The sequence below is a fragment of the Phoxinus phoxinus genome (assembly GCF_949152265.1).
Source record: "Phoxinus phoxinus genome assembly, chromosome: 25".
Lineage (NCBI taxonomy): Eukaryota > Metazoa > Chordata > Actinopteri > Cypriniformes > Leuciscidae > Phoxinus > Phoxinus phoxinus.
In genome coordinates, this window is record NC_136900.1 from 11743334 (window position 1) to 11760538 (window position 17205).

A 17205-nucleotide genomic window follows, 5' to 3' on the forward strand; every position below is an offset into this window, starting at 1 on the left:
TACTCAAATATTGGCAATTAATCAGGCTGGTCGATATACAGGACCATCACTAGAAACCAAAGAAAAAATCTCTGATAAAACGAACGCTAATCAGGTATTTTTTACTGAAGAGCTGCATCCTAACACGGGCCAGCAATCAGGAAAAGGTTTCACTGCTGCTTTTACTGAATGAGATTTACACCAACATCCCATAATACTTACAGATTCCTCAATGAAACTAGAATTCAAACGAAGGTCTTAGACCGAAGACAGGGAAGGACAGTTTGGCGGCTTTGTAAACGTGTTTATGGAGCTGTGTGTGGATTTACAGGCTGGTTTATGAGTGTAGACACAGAAACACTCATGACCTCACAATCTTACTGGGTTACACGTTAGACCAGCAGAAATACAGTGGAAAATATTTTAATTGTACGATTAAAACGTTAAACGCAAAGCTAAATAAATAACAAGTACACATTTCCATTACGAATCTATACATCAAGGCACTCCAACAAGTATTTGGACATTAAGGCTATGTTTACACGACAACGATGTAATATAAAAATGGAAACGGTTTTCCTTTGCGTTTTCATGTACAGACAACAACGTTGTCCAAACAAATTTGTGAAAACGACTAAAAATACGGTGTTATTTATGCCAGGCCAGTAGATGACGATGTCAATTTGTAAAAAAACAGGACACGGCTATAGACTGAACACGTGATTTGCATGCACATGACATCACCGTTTTCACAAATTCGCTTTTTTGTAGTTTACACGGAGGCGATAACGGTATCGTTTCCAAAACTTGCACTTTGAATCCCGTTTTCAAACGCTTGCATTTTCAGGCCCCCAAAACATCGTTGTCGTGTAGATGAATGGCCAAAAAACACATAAAAAGTGTAAACAGCCCCTAAAGTCGCACAGAACTTTTCTGATCCATTTTTGCAATGATTTTTTGGGTACGTTTAAACGACAACGATGTAGCCTACTACTTAAAATGGAAAAGATTTTCCTTTGCATGTTTCGCGTAAAGACGACAACATAGTCAAAATGATCCTGTTCACATGGATCCGCGAAAACGACTAAAAATGCTGTATTATTCATGCCAGGCCAGTAGATGGCGATGTCACTTTGTAAAGAAACACTACGCACCTAGCCTATGCGCAGGACATCACCGTTTTCACAAATTTGCTATTTTGTATACAAGGAGACAATAGCGCTACCGTTTTCAAAACCGTACATTTTAAAAACAGTTTTCAAATGTTTGATTTCATTTTCAGGCCCCCAAAACGGCATTGTTGTGTAAATGAACGGCCAAAACACATTCAAAGTTTTCAGTTTTTAGTTGAAAACGCCCCTTAACCAGCTTGTGTCAGCATGATTTTTATTGGAAGTCAGTTCCTCCTCAAATTCACATTGTTGTAGTTAACTAGGCCTATCACATTTTATGAACACTGCTTATATATATATATATATATATATATATATATATATATATATATATATATATATATATATATATATATACATACATGTTTTAATGTGTGGTTTGAGCATCTCAACATGTTTAATTCCACATTATCCTTTCTAATTTTGGTAAAACGTTTATTTGTAATATCCAGCGTGCTACTGAGCCTCTGTAACAGTCACGGTTAATTTACCAGCGTGGAGATTCTCACCAAAGCCTCTCTTCTCTCTCTCTCTCTCTCTCTCTCTCTCTCTCTCTCTCTCTCTCTCTCTCTCTCTCTCTCTCTCACACACACACACACACACACACACACACGCACACAATGTCCTAACCTTCATTTCTCACAGCTCAACATCAACCCCACCCAGAACTTTCCCACCCTTCAGCTCCACACTGGCTGTCAATCAAAAGACGGGCAATCAGTCATCAGCCATGAAAAGACCTCGTCCCACTATCCCTTCATTCCCTCCTATAACGCTCCTTTATTCCTTTATCCCATCGCCTCTGAATGGGCGTGATATATTTTAATCTCCAGCACGCCTCCTCTAAGTTCCCGCCGTCGGGCTCGCCGTGTCCGCCATTGGTCGGCTTAATCACATCGAGGCAGACACTGCTGTCTTTTTTAGGGGGCTATAGGATCAAACCCTGCCCTCCCTCGCTCTACCCTTCTCTGCGTCTTCAGGGTCACGGCCCCCCTGAGACCGGGGCCCTTTGAGCCTGGCGAAAAGGATCATGTCATGAATGGAGCTTGATTTAGTTTTAACAGGGTGCTGTGTCCGTCCTTTAAGTGGTAAATGAATATACATTAGCCGCGAAAGGCCTGCAGGGACGAGAGAATAAGAGCGAGGGCCCTGAATGCTGAGAAGGGGTGTGTGAGTGCAAATAGAAAGGAGGGGGTTTCCCGCTTCCCTCCGCAGGATCCCGAAGCAGTTAATTGGGACGTTTGTTTGTTCTTCGCGTCTTTTGACGAGATGGGAGCGAAGATCTAAGTATGTCACATGCTGACTTCCCAGAGAGGGGAAATTAAAGGCTTGCGTTCATACAGACAGGAAGACAGTTTGATGAAATGTTTTACCGTGTTTGAAACTGTGAAACGACACAAAATGGAACGAGAATTGTGTAGTGACCAACTTCAGGGAAGAGTTGACATGTGCTGGGCATTTGTTGGCTTTTTTCCTTTAATAACTTATCTTCTTCATCTCTTTAAAAACAAAAAAAAACGTTTTTTTTCTTTCTTTTTTTAAAAAGTTTATAACTGTATAATTATTTTAGCCTATATGTGTCTACAAAAATAATTTAAACATTTGAGAATAAACCTTCTGATCAAAACATTTCAAAACGAGAAACAAATTCATTCAATTCTCCAAACTTTGGCCTGTTGTTAGTTTCATTCATTTCAAATACCACATTTTCCACATTTAATAAAATAAAAACATTTTTAAAAAGTTTTTGAAAGAGGGTTATTATGCTCACCAAGGCTGCATGCATTTAATCAAAAATACAGTTAAAAATAATTTTTTAATATTTTTTCTAATTAAAATAACTGTTTTCTATTTTAATAGAATTCAAAATGTAATTCATTCATGTGATGCAAAGTTGTATTTTCAGCTTCATTACTCCAGTCTTACTCCAGTGTCACATGATCCTTCAGAAATCATACTAATATTCTGCTCAATTTTTTGAATAATAATAATAATAATATACTATGTTGTTTGAATTTCAAATGTCTACATTCCTCTGCCCTTTGACCTCCAACATCCACATATGTGTTTGGTCTTGTGTTTAATGAGACAAACATGTGGCATCATCACCTCTGACATCAACCAATCGACCCCAGACAAGCAAAGGTCATGACCTTTCACCCCACCGTGAGTCTACTAGGGACATCAAGATGGTCACTGGCCAAAAAGGACTGGAATCCTCAAAAGGGTCCAAACTAAGTTTACACAGCAGAATATTTTTCCTTTAGTGCTCAGTGGGCGAAACTATAGCATATTTCAACAAGTGCACGTTCTTTAACAATTAACATTTGTAAACTGTTCAGTGGGGTTCTATATTGTCAATTTTGGGGTTCTTGACTCAATTTTAAAGAACCTTTACGCCAAAAAATTCTCAAACCTATTTCTAGGCCTATACGATTTCATCAGAACGTTCTAAATTCCCTGAATGTTTTGTTGAAAGTTCATTATTTTATACGTTGTTGTTATTTTGGACGCCTGATCTACCGCCAGATTCATAGGCTAGCTTACTAATGCGTGAGCACCATGGTGAGCACGCGCGTTTAATTTCAACGGCCATATTAGCGTGTCCATTGGCACGGAGAAGAGCGAGTGTTTTCAATTAATTCCAGTGGAAGTTGAGCTGTAAGCTCGTGAAGCTACACTTCTATGAAGTGAAAACGCTCGCTCTGCTCCACGCTAGGCTAATTTAGTGGAAACGCGCCATACAGATTCTGGGAGTGTGCTGTGAGGTTTCGGTGTTTTGGGTCCTTTCGATAGCCTTAAAGGGATAGCTCACCCAAAAATTCAAATTCTGTCATTAATTACTCACCCCCTCATGTTGTTCCAAGACCTTCGTTCATCTTCCGGAACACACATTAAGATATTTTTGATGAAATCCAGTGGCTCAGGAGTCACTCATTAACACTTTGAAGGCCCAGTAAGGCAGGAAAGACATCGTTAAAATAGTCCATACGACTACAGTGGTTCAACCTTAATTTTATGAAGCGACGAGAATACTTTTTGTGCGCCAAAAAAAAATAAAAAAAATATCGACTTTATTCAGTAATTTCTTCTCTTCATGATGAACCAAGGTCTTACAGCTTTGGAACAACATGAGGGTGAGTAATTCATGACAGATTTTAAATTTTTGGGTGAACTAACCCTTTAATGAGCACATCACAATACAGGACAAAATTAAATGTTTGAAGACCAGTGGGCATACTATTTTTATTTTTCTAATGTGCTATATTTCATTCATTTTTTTTTTTTACGAGTTACGAATGAGTGTGTAATTGTAGAGGGAAAAAAGAAGCACATTAACCTCAGGTAAGAATCACTTCAATCATTTTATCTGGTATTAGACAGTGAAAGGTTTAATACATATATTACAATCTTACAATAAAGATAACACACCGAAAGGTCAAAACAAATTAAATGTTACATTAGATGCAGGAAAAACATGTAGGAATATTTACATACAGATATTGCACTTGTTGCCACTGTTTTGTCAAATTTGTTAAAGCATTAAGAAAATGACAAATATTTGATTTAGAGATGTTATGCAGGCATGCTGATTGACATGGACATGCAAATCATTGAGTCTATAAATAAAAGATTATAGATTTTTGATTTTATGTGAATACAACGTGTGGTTTCTCACCTACAATATTAAGACAAACAATTTTGTAATCTTATAAAACAAAATAATTACATCATAATGACTAAAAATTAACAACAGTAAAATTTATTTCATTAAAAATCTAACAGCTTGGAGGTTTAGAGGTTGTGGGTTTTTGGTCACATTTTCTCTGAACGCATTCACAGGAAAGTCACATTAATCTGGAATCATCCCCTTTTTTAATTTTTATAATTCTGATTAATCTGATAATCTTTTTGATATGCAAATATATTCAGTAGTTATTTGGATCTGCAAACTGGATAAAAATAAATGCATTCTCGGTTTCATAAATATTGTGGCTCTGTGCATGGCTTCTTTCTCATTTTTGGCCGGTAGCGAGTATTGTCTTCAGGGCAAGCAGCAGGAAGAGGTTTCATCTGATGCCATGTGTTAATGCTGCTCCGCGAAGTTTGTCTCTGTCCTGTATGAGAAACCACGTGTTACTTTCAGCTTTCAGTTTAATTTTGCTGGTGCGAAACAAAACGCTGTCATCAAGCGCCATCTTGTGGTGGAGAGATCACATGATCTGAGATGGCAGCATAGAAATACTATGCATGATGCATCCAAGTTATCTTTCTTTCAAAAAAGTAAATGTAACTTAAATTTAAATAATAATAATAATTATTATTATTATTGATAAAGATAACTACAAGTATTACTAATTTATGTATTAATTCACTGTGCATTTTCAATTCAGTGGCTACTATGGATGCATTGCATTTTCATATGCCCTCTGGTGGATACTTTATGTATGACAAGAAATTGTTATTGGATACCAGATATAATTTTACTCTAGAATTCCCATAAACAAACCACCAACTGAAGAAATAGTAACTGAAGGCATGTCCCATTTTAAAGTTGGGCTCAGTTTTATTTCTGTACTCACATGTTTGCATGTTTGTTGGGGATCATGTGGTTGTTGTAGGTCAGGATGGGAGGAACACTTTCTTCATCCTCTGGAACCTGCAACGAAGTGATACAACAACAACATTTTTTTAAAACATATTTATAGATAGATAGTTATAAGTAAAACAATTTCTCTGTAAACATTTCAAAGAAAAAACAATTGTCTGACCTCCCAATAGATCTCGTCCTCAAAGCAGTTTTCATCTGCAGGATCACCCCAGATGGGCAGCTTCAGAACCAGTCCTGTTGGTGGAACAATACAGCTGTCACAACATGATAAATGTGACATTTCCATTACAAACTGAAATCTAATACGCCTGTCTGTTCACGTTAGCTGAAGATCAGGTGTATTTGTAGACTGACTACCAAAATGTCATCCTACACTGTCCTCTCTAGTTTTCATGTTACAAGCACCACACCTGTGCCACGACGCAACAAACAATCGCAACAAAAGCCCTTCAGATCCGCAGGCTTTTCAGAAGTATTGTAAAGTATTGCACTGCGGCACACAATGAGAATCCATCACAATATGCACTTAAAATAGATTCATCTCTCAAAAGACTCTTACCAACTAATATACCGCCTCCGATTCCAAAACACAAGGCCACGCAGAGTCCGGCTGCCTGGTATCCTCCCTGCACAGTGGGCACACGCTTCGCAATAGCTCCCGTAAAGTCAAACGTGTTTTCCAGCCTGAAATGGACAAATATAGTCATATTATTTTAGCAGTTAACTAACTGGGCACAATATTAATATTTTTTTGTAATAAAACTACTAATAATAAATTATTAATATTACTACTTAGTACCAATATTAACATTATGTAATAGAATAAAAAAATACTAGTACTGCTACTAATAATTGTAGTTCTTGTATATTATGAAACTATAATTAGTGACATTAATATTAGTATTAAATACTATTGTTAATTATAATACTATCAACATTTAACAATATTAATTGTTATTTAATTATTATTTTTTAAGTACAATTTTTTTTATAATAATATCAATAATTAACAATATTAATTATTTAATAATAATACATCACATTATTAATATTAAGTACTATTTTTTTATAATAATAATAAACAGTTATTATTTAATTATAATAAATAGGATTAATAGTAAATACTACTAAGAAAATTAGTATTATTATTATGCAAAGTTTTTTTTTTTAATGCAATCCGAAAATTATATCTTACATGAAATGCATAATATTGTTTTCTTTTATTGTTTACTGACCCTAACTCTCCATAAACGGTGGTGGTGGCGGCAGCGGCTGAGATGGCGCCCACGATTCCTCCAATGACGCCTGGCATAGCGTGCAGGTTATGGATTCCACACGTGTCCTGAATCTTCAGCTTCTCCTCCAGGAACGGCTGAGGAGCAGAGACAAATGAGAGATTTATGCAATTAAAGATGAAAATTCTGTCATTTACGAACCCTCAAGTTGTTCCAGACCTGTATGAGTTTTTTCTTCTGCTGAACACAAAAGATGAGATTTTGAAGAATGTCAGTGACCAAACAGTTTCTGGTCCCCATTGACTTCCATAGTAATTTTTTCTCCATACTATGGATGTCTATGGACACCGTCAACTGTTTGTCACCGACAATCTTCAAAATATCTTTTGTGTTCAGCAGAAGAAAGACATTATACAGGTTTGGAACAACTTGTGAGTAAGTATCCCTCTAACAAAAGACAATTTCTGCAAAGCTTTTACTGTCACAATGTTCTTGATCGAATAAATAACTGGAATGATTCATCTGACAGGTAAGACTCACCGAAATATAAATGTAACCCATCGTGGAAATAATGCCACAGAAGAAACCCACAATCAAAGAACCGTATGGCATGAGCATAAACTCAGCTGCTGTTCCCACGGCAACTCCGCCCGCCAGCGTGGAGTTCTGGATGTGGACCTGGAAGGAGGAAAACATGGCATTTTAACCTCTTAAAATTCACATAAGCACAGAGCGTGAAGTGGGGGAAAAACACGTGAGAAGAAGTGTCAGTAAGCAAGAAAAAGCGAGGGATTTATATACAGAACTGCCGATACAGGCCCACTTCCAGCACTGCATATGCATTACTGACTGGACAATCATAGAAATGTGTTGGTCAACCACCAATAATATCCCAAGACTTGTCCTGTCATTGCATTTACTGGATAATAAAAAACTAATTCATTAATAGCAATAGTTAAGGGTGTGACGATACACTTGGCTCACGAGACGATTCAATACATGATGTTGATGAGACAATATTTTAACACCATTTTTAAGAAATTTTCAATGACAAAATAATAATAAAGGATGCTCACCATGTCTAGTTTCCCGGTTTTCTCAAACAGGCTGGAGATGGCGACCGCCGTGAGGACGGTGGAGGCCAAGGCCAGGTATGTGTTGATGGCAGCTCTGTGCTGACCGTCTCCATGATCAGCAATGGCAGAGTTGAAACTTGGCCAGAACATCCACAGGAAGAGGGTTCCTGCACAAGACACCAGAATGATCATGTAAACACTATCCGAGCCTTCAATAAAGCAAGCTTTAGTTCAAGCCGCACAGAATAACCAGTAGTCCTTTCAGTTTCCAAAACGATTCACGTTTAATCCTAAAATATAACGCAAGCTTAAGCTCAACAAGACTCTTACCAATCATGGCGAACACGTCCGAGTGGTAGACGGACCCGTTCATGTGTTTGCTCTTATCCAAATCAGGTCGATACAAAACCCATGAAATGGACAGACCATAATAAGCTCCGAAAGTGTGGATCACCATGGAGCCGCCAGCATCTTTGACCTAACAGGGATTGAATCATTGATCAATATATATGTATATATATGCATGTATATATGTATATACATATATTAGGGGTGTAACAATATATCGCAATAGAAAAATGCAACAATATTTATCATGGATAGTGACAATATGTATTTTGTATAGTTAACCCAAAATAAAAAAATTTTAGTGTCAGTACTATTTTAAACTGCTTTATATATTGTTGTTAATGCAATGGGGAAATATTTGTGGGTCCTGATAATGCCAAATGTCTTATGTTACCAGTATTTTAATCAACAGTAAAAATTTTGTTAACCTTTTACCATAGGTCTTGGAGTATTGTAATAATATTGTATCGTGGGTGCAGTATTGTGATATGTATCGAATCATGACATGAGAGTATCGTTACACCCCTAATAAATATATATATATATATATATATACAGTCCCCTCCAAAAGTATTGGAACAGTAAGGCCAATTCATTTATTTGTTCTGTAGACTTAAACCATTTGGGTTAGACATCAAAAAAATAATATGAGACAAGAGATCAACATTTCAGCTTTTATTTCCAGGTATTTACATTTAGATCTGATACACAACTTAGAAGATATAACCTTTTGTTTGAACCCACCCATTGCTCATGCGACCAAAAGTATTGGAACATGTGACTGACAGGTGTGTTTTGTTGCCCTAGTGTGTCCTGTTTCATTGATTATTCAAACAATAAATAGCACTGAATGTCTGCGCTCAGTTTCAGATTTGGGTTTTGCCTGTGCAGACTACATTTATAATTAGACGTGTAACCAACATGAAAACCAGAGAGCTGTCTATGGGCGAAAAACAAGCAATTGTGAAGCTGAGAGAAAATGGAAAATCAATCAGAGCCATTGCACAAACATTGGCCATAGCCAGTACAACCATTTGGAATGTCCTGAGGAAGAAAGAAACCACTGGTGTACTAAGTACCAGACCTCGAATGGGTAGACCAAGGAAAACATCAGCAGTTGATGACAGAATGATTGTGAGAGCTGTAAAGAAAGACCCTAAAACAACTGTTAGTGACATCAGCAACAACCTCCAGAGGGCTGGAGTGAAGGTATCTCAATCTACTGTTCCCAGAAGACTTCATGAACAAAAGTACAGAGGCTTCGAGCCCATCTGTGAAACACGCTGGAGGTAATGTCATGGCTTGGGCTTGCATGGCTTCTTCTGGGACGGGCTCATTCATCTTTATTGATGATGGAACACATGATGGCAGCAGCAAAATGATATCAGAAGTGTACAGAAACATTTTGTCTGCCAATTTACAGAAACATTCAACCAAACTGATTGGGAGATCCTTCATCATGCAACAAGATAATGACCCAAGACAGTGCCAAAACAACAAAGGAATTCATCAAGGGCAAGAAATGGAAGGTTTAGACTGGCCCAGTCAATCTTCAGACTTAAACCCTATAGAGCATGCATTTTACCCGCTAAAAAAGAGACTAAAGGTAGTAACCCCCCAAAACAAACAACAACTGAAAGAAGCTTGGAAAAGCATTACAAAAGAAGATTGCAAAAGTTTGGTGATGTCAATGGGTCACAGGCTTTATGCAGTTATTGCAAGCAAAAGATTTGCAACTAAATTTTAAGTCTTATTCACTTTAATCTATTTTAAGTTAATCTGTTCCAATACTTTGTCGCATGAGCAATGGGTGGGTTTAAACAAAAGTTTATATCTTCTAAGTTGTGTATCAGATCTAAATGTAAATACCTGGAAATAAAAGCTGAAATGTTGATCTCTTGTCTCATATTCATTTTTTGATGTCAAACCCAAATGGTTTCAGTCTGCAGAACAAATAAATGAATTGGCCTCACTGTTCCAATACTTTTGGAGGGGACTATATATATATGCGTGTATGCATGCATACATGTACATACACACACACACACACACACATATAACATATGAACACTACAGTGATTGTAAATGTATAGAACACTTTATTTATGTTAAAACATTTTAATACTATCTTAGGTGCACATTATCTTTGACAGCCTAGAGATCAGACTCACACGAAGGACGCTCAGGATGATGTTCTCTTCAACAGCGAACAGCGTGACCCCGAACAGCGTCATCACCAACAGCTGCACGGGACTGACCTTCCCCAGCACGGCCCCGTAGGCGATCAGACACCCCGCCACACAGAAATCTGCATTGATCAAGCTGAACACAGGGGACATCGCTTCAGACATTTGTGTGAAGTGTTAGATGATCATAAATTTGGCACTTTTATAACTTTTTCATGTCCTTCATACAAAGTAGCAAACAGTGCTGATTACAAAATAAACAGTGGCGCCTGCATCTGCATAATAGGATCATTCACTTTCCAGTTTGGTCCGGCTGTTTTTCTAATTACTGTTTAAATGCAAAACAAATCATTTAGTGACACCTGCAAACTGGTTTGTCTATGGTGTGCTTCAAAGTTATCAACACTAGGTTAACATGCAAATACTGCAGCTTTTCTACATAAATCCCCAAACAAATCAGCTCATTTAGAGATTTAGATGTCAGTATTAATTATAGGAGAGTATAAATGTATCTGGTTTTAAATCAAACTTTTTTGGACCCCTTGGCAACTGTAATAACTCACAAAAGAGAACATACCTTTCTATCCCGATCTTGATCTTTCCATCAACTGGGTCCAGAGAATGGAACCAGCCTTGCATCAGGAGAGCCCACTGGATGCCGAAAGCCGCAATCAGGAAGTTGAACCCGACGGCGCCGAAGCTATAGCGCTTCAGGAAGGTCATGAGAAACCCAAAGCCTACGAAGATCATGACATGAACATCCTGAAAACCTGCAGGGAAAACAAAGAAAATATTTCCAATTCAGTCAATCAAAACCACAGCGAGGATCATGAGAAATCAAATAGAAAGAGGTGTTGTCAAGGGTGTAAACGTATTCAGAATTGAAAAACATCTCAATATTAGGTGGTTAGGTCTATAAAGACGGATGTCCTTTAGAGCAGGTTTCAAACCTTTTCTTGATGCCAAGGACACAAAAAAATTATGATTTCCTTCCTAATATATAGCGGTAACATAAAAGATTACCATCTTAACATCAATTATGATGTTAAAACATTTTATAAGTATCTTAATTCACCCTCAGATGACTACGGACAAATATGTGTTAGCAAGTCACAAACTGTAATCTGAGCCTTTTGGTGACATAACCGAGGTCAAAGGAGCAGCAAATTCGATTATGTGTGGCAGAGGTGAAAAGTAACGATACTTCAATTTCTCAGAACAGGACCAGGCTGGGCTGGTTACTGTGAAGATGTTCTGGTAGAAATGCACTACAAGGACATCTCGATGCTGGTAACACCATAGAAAACTGCTAATGAAAACAGACAGTGCTGTGGTTTCGGAACAAGCCCTTATTTCCACAGAGAAAAAGAGTCTGCAGGCTATCGTTACCGTGAAATCTCTCCCAGAATCTGATAACACTTCTTGCTTTTTTAGCAAGGTTGTCCTTTCATTCTGGCCTGGCATGAAGCTTCACCTTGAAAACCTTCTCAACCGATGATGCAGGAGATGCAAAACTCTAGGTTTCAGGTTGGTGTAAGAAGAACAGAACTCCTACAGTAAAAGCTGCCTGGATAAAGTCTTGCTAAGTTGTCTGGACTGTATTTATACACAATGGACATTTTATGTGCCAAGTAACTCAAGTTAATTCGGATGTAGAAGGTGTGATACATTAGTTTTCAGGAACATTAAAGGGTTGATTCACCCAAAAGTGAAAATTCTGTCATTCATTTACTCACCCTCCTGTGGTTCCAAACCCTTTTATTCATCTTCAGAACACAAGTGAAGAGCTTTTTGATGAAATCTGAGAGCTTTCTGTCCCTCCATTGACATCTACACATCTACCACTTTGACGCTTCATAAGGAGATCGTAAAACTAATATGAATGAATTGAGCGGTTTAGTCCAAAATTTCTGATGAGACTCGATCACTCTATATGATGAACAGATTTAATTTAGGCTTTTATTCACATCTAAAAATTAATCAACGCATACATCAGTTGTGGTAAACGAAAGCTCAAGCATGTTCCCTTGCCGTGCGAGAACCAATGAGGTTCATTCTCGTGTTACGCAGCACGTTTGAGATTCCGCAAGAACCAATGAGGTGCATTCTTGTTACGCAGCACGTTTGAGCTTCTGGAAGAACCAATGAGGTTTATTCTCGTGTTACGCAGCACGTTTGAGCTTCCGCAAGAACCAATGAGGTTCTCTCTTGTGTTATGCAGCACGTTTGAGCTTCCGCAAGAGCCAATGAGGTTCATTCTTGTGTTACGCAGCACGTTTGAGCTTCCGCAAGAACCAATGAGGTTCATTCTTGTGTTACGCAGCACGTTTGAGCTTCCGCAAGAGCCAATGAGGTTCATTCTCGTGTTACACAGCACGTTTGAGCTTCCGCAAGAACCAATGAGGTTCATTCTTGTGTTACGCAGCACGTTTGAGCTTCCGCAAGAGCCAATGAGGATCATTCTTGTGTTACGCAGCACGTTTGAGCTTCTACAAGAACCAATGAGGTTCATTCTCGTGTTACACAGCACGTTTGAGCTTCTACAAGAACCAATGAGGATCATTCTTGTGTTACGCAGCACGTTTGAGCTTCCGCAAGAACCAATGAGGTTCATTTTCGTGTTAAGCAGCACGTTTGAGCTTCCGCAAGAACCAATGGGGTTCATTCTCGTGTTACGCAGCACGTTTGAGCTTCTACAAGAACCAATGAGGATCATTCTTGTGTTACGCAGCACGTTTGAGCTTCCGCAAGAGCCAATGAGGTTCATTCTTGTGTTACGCAGCACGTTTGAGCTTCCGCAAGAGCCAATGAGGTTCATTCTCGTGTTACACAGCACTTTTGAGCTTCCGCAAGAGCCAATGAGGTTCATTCTTGTGTTACGCAGCATGTTTGAGCTTCTACAAGAACCAATGAGGTTAATTTTCGTGTTAAGAAAGCACGTTTGAGCTTCCGCAAGAACCAATGGGGTTCATTCTCGTGTTACGCAGCACGTTTGAGCTTCCGCAAGAACCAATGGGGTTCATTCTCATGTTACGCAGCACGTTTGAGCTTCTAAAAGAACAAATGAGGTTCATTCTCGTGTTATGCAGCACGTTTGAGCTTCCGCAAGGACCAATGGGGTTCATTTTCGTGTTACGCAGCACCTTTGAGCTTCTAAAAGAACAAATGAGGTTCATTCTTATGTTACGCAGCACGTTTGAGCTTCCGCAAGAACCAATGAGGTTCATTCTCGTGTTACGCAGCACGTTTGAGCTTCCGCAAGAACCAATGAGGTTCATTCTCGTGTTACGCAGCACGTTTGCGCTTCCGTAAGAACCAATGAGGTTCATTCTCGTGTTACGCAGCACGTTTGAGCTTCCGCAAGAACCAATGAGGTTCATTCTTATGTTACGCAGCACGTTTGAGCTTCCGCAAGAACCAATGAGGTTCATTCTCATGTTACGCAGCACATTTGAGCTTCAGCAAGAACCAATGAGGTTCATTCACGTGTTAAGCAGCAAGTTTGAGCTTCAGCAAGAACCAATGAGGTTCATTCTCGTGTTACGCAGCACATTCAAGCTTTTGCGAGAACCAATGAGGTTCATTCTCGCGCATCAAGCAGGTTCGGTTGAGCTTCGGTTTATGTTTGCGGATTAATATTTATGTGTGTATAAAAGCCTAAATTCAATTGGTTCATCATATAGTCTCTTCAGAAAATTTGGACTAAACCTCTCAGTTCATATTAGAAGTTTCAGACGGTTCAAAAATATCATATGATCTTTTTGAAGCGTCAAAGTAGTAGTTGCGTATCAAAAAGATCTTCATTTGTGTTTTGAAAATGAACAAGAGTCTTACAGGGTTTGAACACGATGAGAGTGAGTAATTAATGACAGAAATTTAATTTTATGGGTGAACTACCCCTTTAAGTGGTATCAAATCTCACACAGCTAACAAATGAGCTTAAGCGTATCATCATCACTCTAAATACTCCAACAGACTTCTGAAGTGTCACACCTCAGCCATGACAAAACATGTCCAATGATATCTGATCGGTCCGCAAACAATAGTTTGTGTCCGAGTTCATACACCACCTGTCATCCAACACTTGAAACATTGATAGTTGGAGAACAGTGGATGGTCTGACCAGAAGACTGAAGATCTCTACATGACTGAAAAATTCAACCACCCCTTCAAAGATTCAAAAGATGACAATGGATAGTGATCCTTACATAATCAGAGCAAACAAACCCCGTACCACGGTCCCATGTGCATAAGGAGGTATGCATGTTTTCAAGACAAGAGATAAGCTCAGAGATGAAGCATCTGATAAACATTAATACCACAATCAATGAACAGTGATGCATTTGTTGGATTTTTAAGAAAGACGGACAGGCCGATGGTAAATATAAAATACATAATAACCCCCGTCATTAACCAAACCATTATAAATAAAATACAAGTTATTATTTTGTATATATAGCCTATATATATACACACATTTTTGTTATTGGTAATATATATCATAGATTCTTATATTTATCTTAAAATGATGCACTTACTTGGATATCTGAAGTAGAAGTCATTCTCAATATCACTTGTGATATTTTTTTCCTTTTTGGTGTCAACCCAGTGCGTGTCTGACTCCTCATCATACCGCACAAACACCCCAAAAAGAATAATCATCGACAACTGCCAGACGAAACACACGGCAGGTAAACTGAATTTAATGTTAGTGTTCTTTGGCCGGTCGCACATGTTTCCAGTGCAGTTCCCCATGTCTGCAGGTTGTTCTGAGGACTGCTGGTGTTGTTAAGAGACGTGGACGCGCATTAGTGTCACTTTTAAACAGTGGGAGCGGGAGGTGTGTCTGCATCTCCATTCCTCGCCCCCTTCCTCAGAAAAGAAAACAAACATTTGCGAGAAATGTCTAAGGATGACTGATTGCAAAGTAATGCAACATGTTTCTAATTGAGGGTGCTCTGGAGTTTGATTTTTAAAGCACAGGTCTGTTTTATTGCAGGGGAATTTGGAGTCAGTTAAATTCTGATAGCCTATGTGTATTCGGATATTCGGGGTAAAAAACTTCTCATTGATCGCACTGATGTCGTAATTTGCGCGGGAAATTATTTGGCTAAGTACATTCTAAATTAACAGCTAATGTGCTACTTCCTGAATTCCATACACTCCGGTTTCACAAGACGTTTTAAAAGTATTATTGTATACATTTTTGACAAGATACAATTCACGTGATTTGTTGTGAGAACCAGTGACATGTCGCTAGCGTCCCTACTAAATTCTACGCTGGTGAGAACTATTAGATAAGTTTGACTCATCTAACAGGAAATGAACCTAGCATTTCCCCCCATTTTATTTATTGTAATTATATGTTTATAAATACCCAGAAATTAACATTTGGTCTCAAACTATCTTGCTAGATTTATTTAGGGGAAATGTGCAACTGTTTTTCTGTTAATAGAAAATGAATGCCATGCATTTTGTGTATCTTTGGTGAAAAGTAGTTAAAATGCTTGCTTGGAAATAAGTATAGTAGAACTGGCTATCAGCTGTCAAACTTACCTCAAAAGTAGATATGTCAATGCTTGGATTTTGTTTCATACATGAATTCAATTATTTAAACATTTTACAGAACATTTTTAGAAACATTTAGTTTTTGCTGGGATTCCTCATGCAATTGTTGCTGAATCTGATGGATGGATGGATGGATTTTGCTAAAGGAGGTAAGTATCCCCATTTGTCGAGCATTTTTAAACTTTCACCAGTTTCATCATTGGTAGCCTACATAATACACTCATTTGTGCAACATGCACGTATGTTACAGTTAAACTTGGTAAGCTTTTCTTTCTCCAGGAATTGTCTCAGTGGATGTGTTTGACGTCAGTGGATTGAACTTGTTAATGATTGATCAGACAGAATATGTGCTTGTATGCATGAATGAGACCATTAATTTTCACTGTTTCCCCTTGTAATTAATTGTGAAGATTGAGAACTTTGACATGGTGAAGGAGTATTTCCCGAGGCTCAGAATATTTTTAGAAAAGGGACACCTCCTTTAAACCTCCTGCTTAAACTGAACATTTCCTGAACATTCTCCATTGAGTATTTGACATTGTCCCAAATGGCACACTAAATGTGTACTTGTGGTCTTACGATGGTTGTCAAATGTCCCATTTGTTCTGACAGGCTGCATTACGCCACCAAAGTATGGACCAGGAGGAGGACATGCAAGCAAGGTCTCAGGACGCCATGCTTCATGGGTTCCTAAGGCAGAGTTTATAAAGTGCATAAGTGTTTGCCCACTTTTTCAGCGGGATTGGTTCCGGAAGTATTTTTTCCATTAATTTCTTCCACGGGGATTTCAAAAAAGGGAGAGGGTGCTTCATGGGAGTGGGCAGAGCTAAAGAGATCTTTTGACTCTCTGATTGGAGGAATTTTCTGTACAGCTTTCAGGATTGTTAGTTCTGTTTCGTTTTTTAGATCTGCCTCGGGTCTTGCGGCCTCCAGCTCCACCTTAACAAGGGGACAAGCTGCCGAGTCCGCCACTTCACCTCGCCTCATTGACCAGTCGGCTCCACCAGGCTTCCTCGCCCCTCGGGCTTC

At 38.5% G+C, this 17205-nt stretch overlaps 1 protein-coding gene across 1 annotated transcript; it reads right to left on the reverse strand.

Annotated features, from left to right (window-relative positions):
- Positions 1–4497: 4497 nt before the first annotated feature.
- On the reverse strand, positions 4498–15922 carry rhcgb (Rh family, C glycoprotein b). The gene is made up of 11 exons (XM_079603441.1): positions 15147–15922; positions 11186–11378; positions 10594–10744; positions 8405–8552; positions 8075–8241; positions 7539–7676; positions 6999–7135; positions 6323–6447; positions 5924–5997; positions 5735–5811; positions 4498–5269 (listed from the first exon to the last, which is right to left on the reverse strand). The coding sequence occupies exons 1-11, from the start codon at positions 15361–15363 to the stop codon at positions 5239–5241; spliced, it is 1458 nt and encodes a 485-aa protein (XP_079459567.1). The 5' UTR covers positions 15364–15922; the 3' UTR covers positions 4498–5238.
- Positions 15923–17205: the final 1283 nt, after the last annotated feature.

What these genes read in the sequence shown, in the direction of transcription:
- rhcgb (XM_079603441.1), bottom strand. Translation starts at nt 15,363, where the DNA reads ATGGGGAACTGCACTGGAAACATGTGCGACCGGCCAAAGAACACTAAC. An exon ending in ATCAAGATCGGGATAGAAAG is followed by an intron (nt 10,745 to 11,185) that starts GTATGTTCTCTT and finishes CCCTGTGTTCAG; the next exon opens with CTTGATCAATGCAGATTTCT. An exon ending in ACCGTTTATGGAGAGTTAGG is followed by an intron (nt 6,448 to 6,998) that starts GTCAGTAAACAA and finishes TGTCCATTTCAG; the next exon opens with GCTGGAAAACACGTTTGACT.